The sequence below is a fragment of the Pteropus alecto genome, unplaced genomic scaffold, assembly GCF_000325575.1.
Source record: "Pteropus alecto unplaced genomic scaffold, ASM32557v1 scaffold137, whole genome shotgun sequence".
NCBI lineage: Eukaryota > Metazoa > Chordata > Mammalia > Chiroptera > Pteropodidae > Pteropus > Pteropus alecto.
The window spans coordinates 4,229,896-4,231,520 of NW_006440135.1; the positions used below are offsets into that span (position 1 = coordinate 4,229,896).

Sequence of the window (1,625 nt, forward strand, 5' to 3'; positions counted from 1 at the left end):
CGCTGCGGCGCCCCGGGCCCCTGGCGGGGGACCCCCTGTGACGCTGCCGCGCCCCGGCTGTCTTCCAGATGCAGCGCCTCACCTCACAGGTCAAGACGCTGTTTGGCGCCCTCAACTACGAGCGCACGCGGCGGCCGGGCCTCCTGGGCGCCTCGGTCATGGGCATGGACGATGTCCACCGGGCCTGGCGCGCCTTTGCGCTGCGTGTGCGGGCCCAGAGCCCGGCACCCCCACTCTACTTCGTCAAGGTGGGCCCCCCGCCCCAGAGCCCGAGGGCGCTGCCAGCCCTTGGGAGACCCCACCACAGGGGCCCTGGCCCGGAGTGGGGTGCAGCAGTGTGGGGTGCAGCTGGCCCTCGGGCCGTCTGCCTGGGAGCAAGGAGGGGGGCGACCTCGTCTCCACCTGGGGTGCTCGGCCCTGCGGCAGAAACTTCAGACCTCCACGGCTGGTGTGGACTCAGGTCCCTGCAGCCCAGCTCCATGGGGCTGATATGACACGGCCACACGCACGGCTCACATAGCCCGGTGCCCGAGAGAGGGACCTAGCCACCCCGGGGTGTCACAGTCTGGGAGACACTGCTGTAGAGAGGGATCCAGGCCGCCCTGGGGTGTCACAGTCTGGGGGGATAGGGGGCCCTCTCCGTGAGAGCCCATGGCGGGCATTGTGGCTGATGTGGGGCCGTGGGCCAGGTTCGGGGTCTCTGGCTCTGGCGTAACCAAGTCATTGCAGGGTTTGCCAAGGGCAGGTCAGCCCGGTGGGACCTGGGACGTGGGGGCCGTGGCGAGTGCTTGAGCAGCATGTAAGTGGCCTCAGTCCCCACAGGTGGATATGACAGGAGCGTACGACGCCCTCCCTCAGGACAGGCTGGAGGAGGTGGTGGCCAGCGTCATCAGGCCCCGAGAACACACCTACTGCGTGCGCCAGTACGCCGTGCTCCAGAGGACCGCACACGGGCACATCCGCAAGTCCTTCAAGAGACACGTGAGGCCCGCGGGCTGTGCGGGCGGGGTGCTCATGACCGGGGGCGGCCGCTGCCTGTGCCGGGCGGAGCCTCTGTCCCTGTCGTCCTCACACACTTGTTCATGTCACACTCAGCCTCCTCTGCAAGCCCCTCCTGCCCTCTGTCCCCTCACTGGGCCCCTGGGACTGCTCCCTGGGTTTGAGCGGAGGAGGGACGTGGGGGCAGCAGAGCTGTGCGTTTCAGTGGTGTCCCCGTGGCCACTGCCTGGAGCCCACATCTGGCCGGCGGCTGCACAGGGGCCAAGTGCTCCATGGCCGGTGCCTCACTGGGCACTCCTCACAGCGGCCGGGGCCTCTGGCCTCGGTGGTGCTGGGGAGGACACCTGGGGTTCAGGCGACACCCGAGGCCCAGTCGGCACAGGTGTCACGAGTGCGTGGAGTGTGAGGGCACAAAGCTCTTGGGGAAGTGCCCAGGGAACGACAGGAGGGGTCAGGGGTCCCCGGAAGTCCTTGAGGAAGGCACCATGGAGCCCAGCAGGCAGGTGTGTGGGGGCTGTGGGCCCTGCAGTGCACCCAGGAAGTGAACACGTGTGCACAGATGGGGCCACCACCTGCCTGCAGTGGGAGAGGGTCACAGGTGGCCCGAGGCTCCCCCCGCCCCAGCG

The 1,625-nt window shown here is 68.9% G+C and overlaps 1 protein-coding gene across 1 annotated transcript in view; it reads left to right on the top strand.

Moving 5' to 3' along the window:
* TERT (telomerase reverse transcriptase) overlaps positions 1 to 1,625 on the top strand; it is a 21,104-nt gene that overhangs the window by 8,123 nt on the left and 11,356 nt on the right. Inside the window, exons 6-7 of the mRNA XM_025050505.1 lie at positions 69 to 248; positions 823 to 981. Of these exons, the coding sequence (XP_024906273.1) occupies positions 69 to 248; positions 823 to 981 (339 nt within the window). The remainder of the gene's footprint in view (positions 1 to 68; positions 249 to 822; positions 982 to 1,625) is intronic.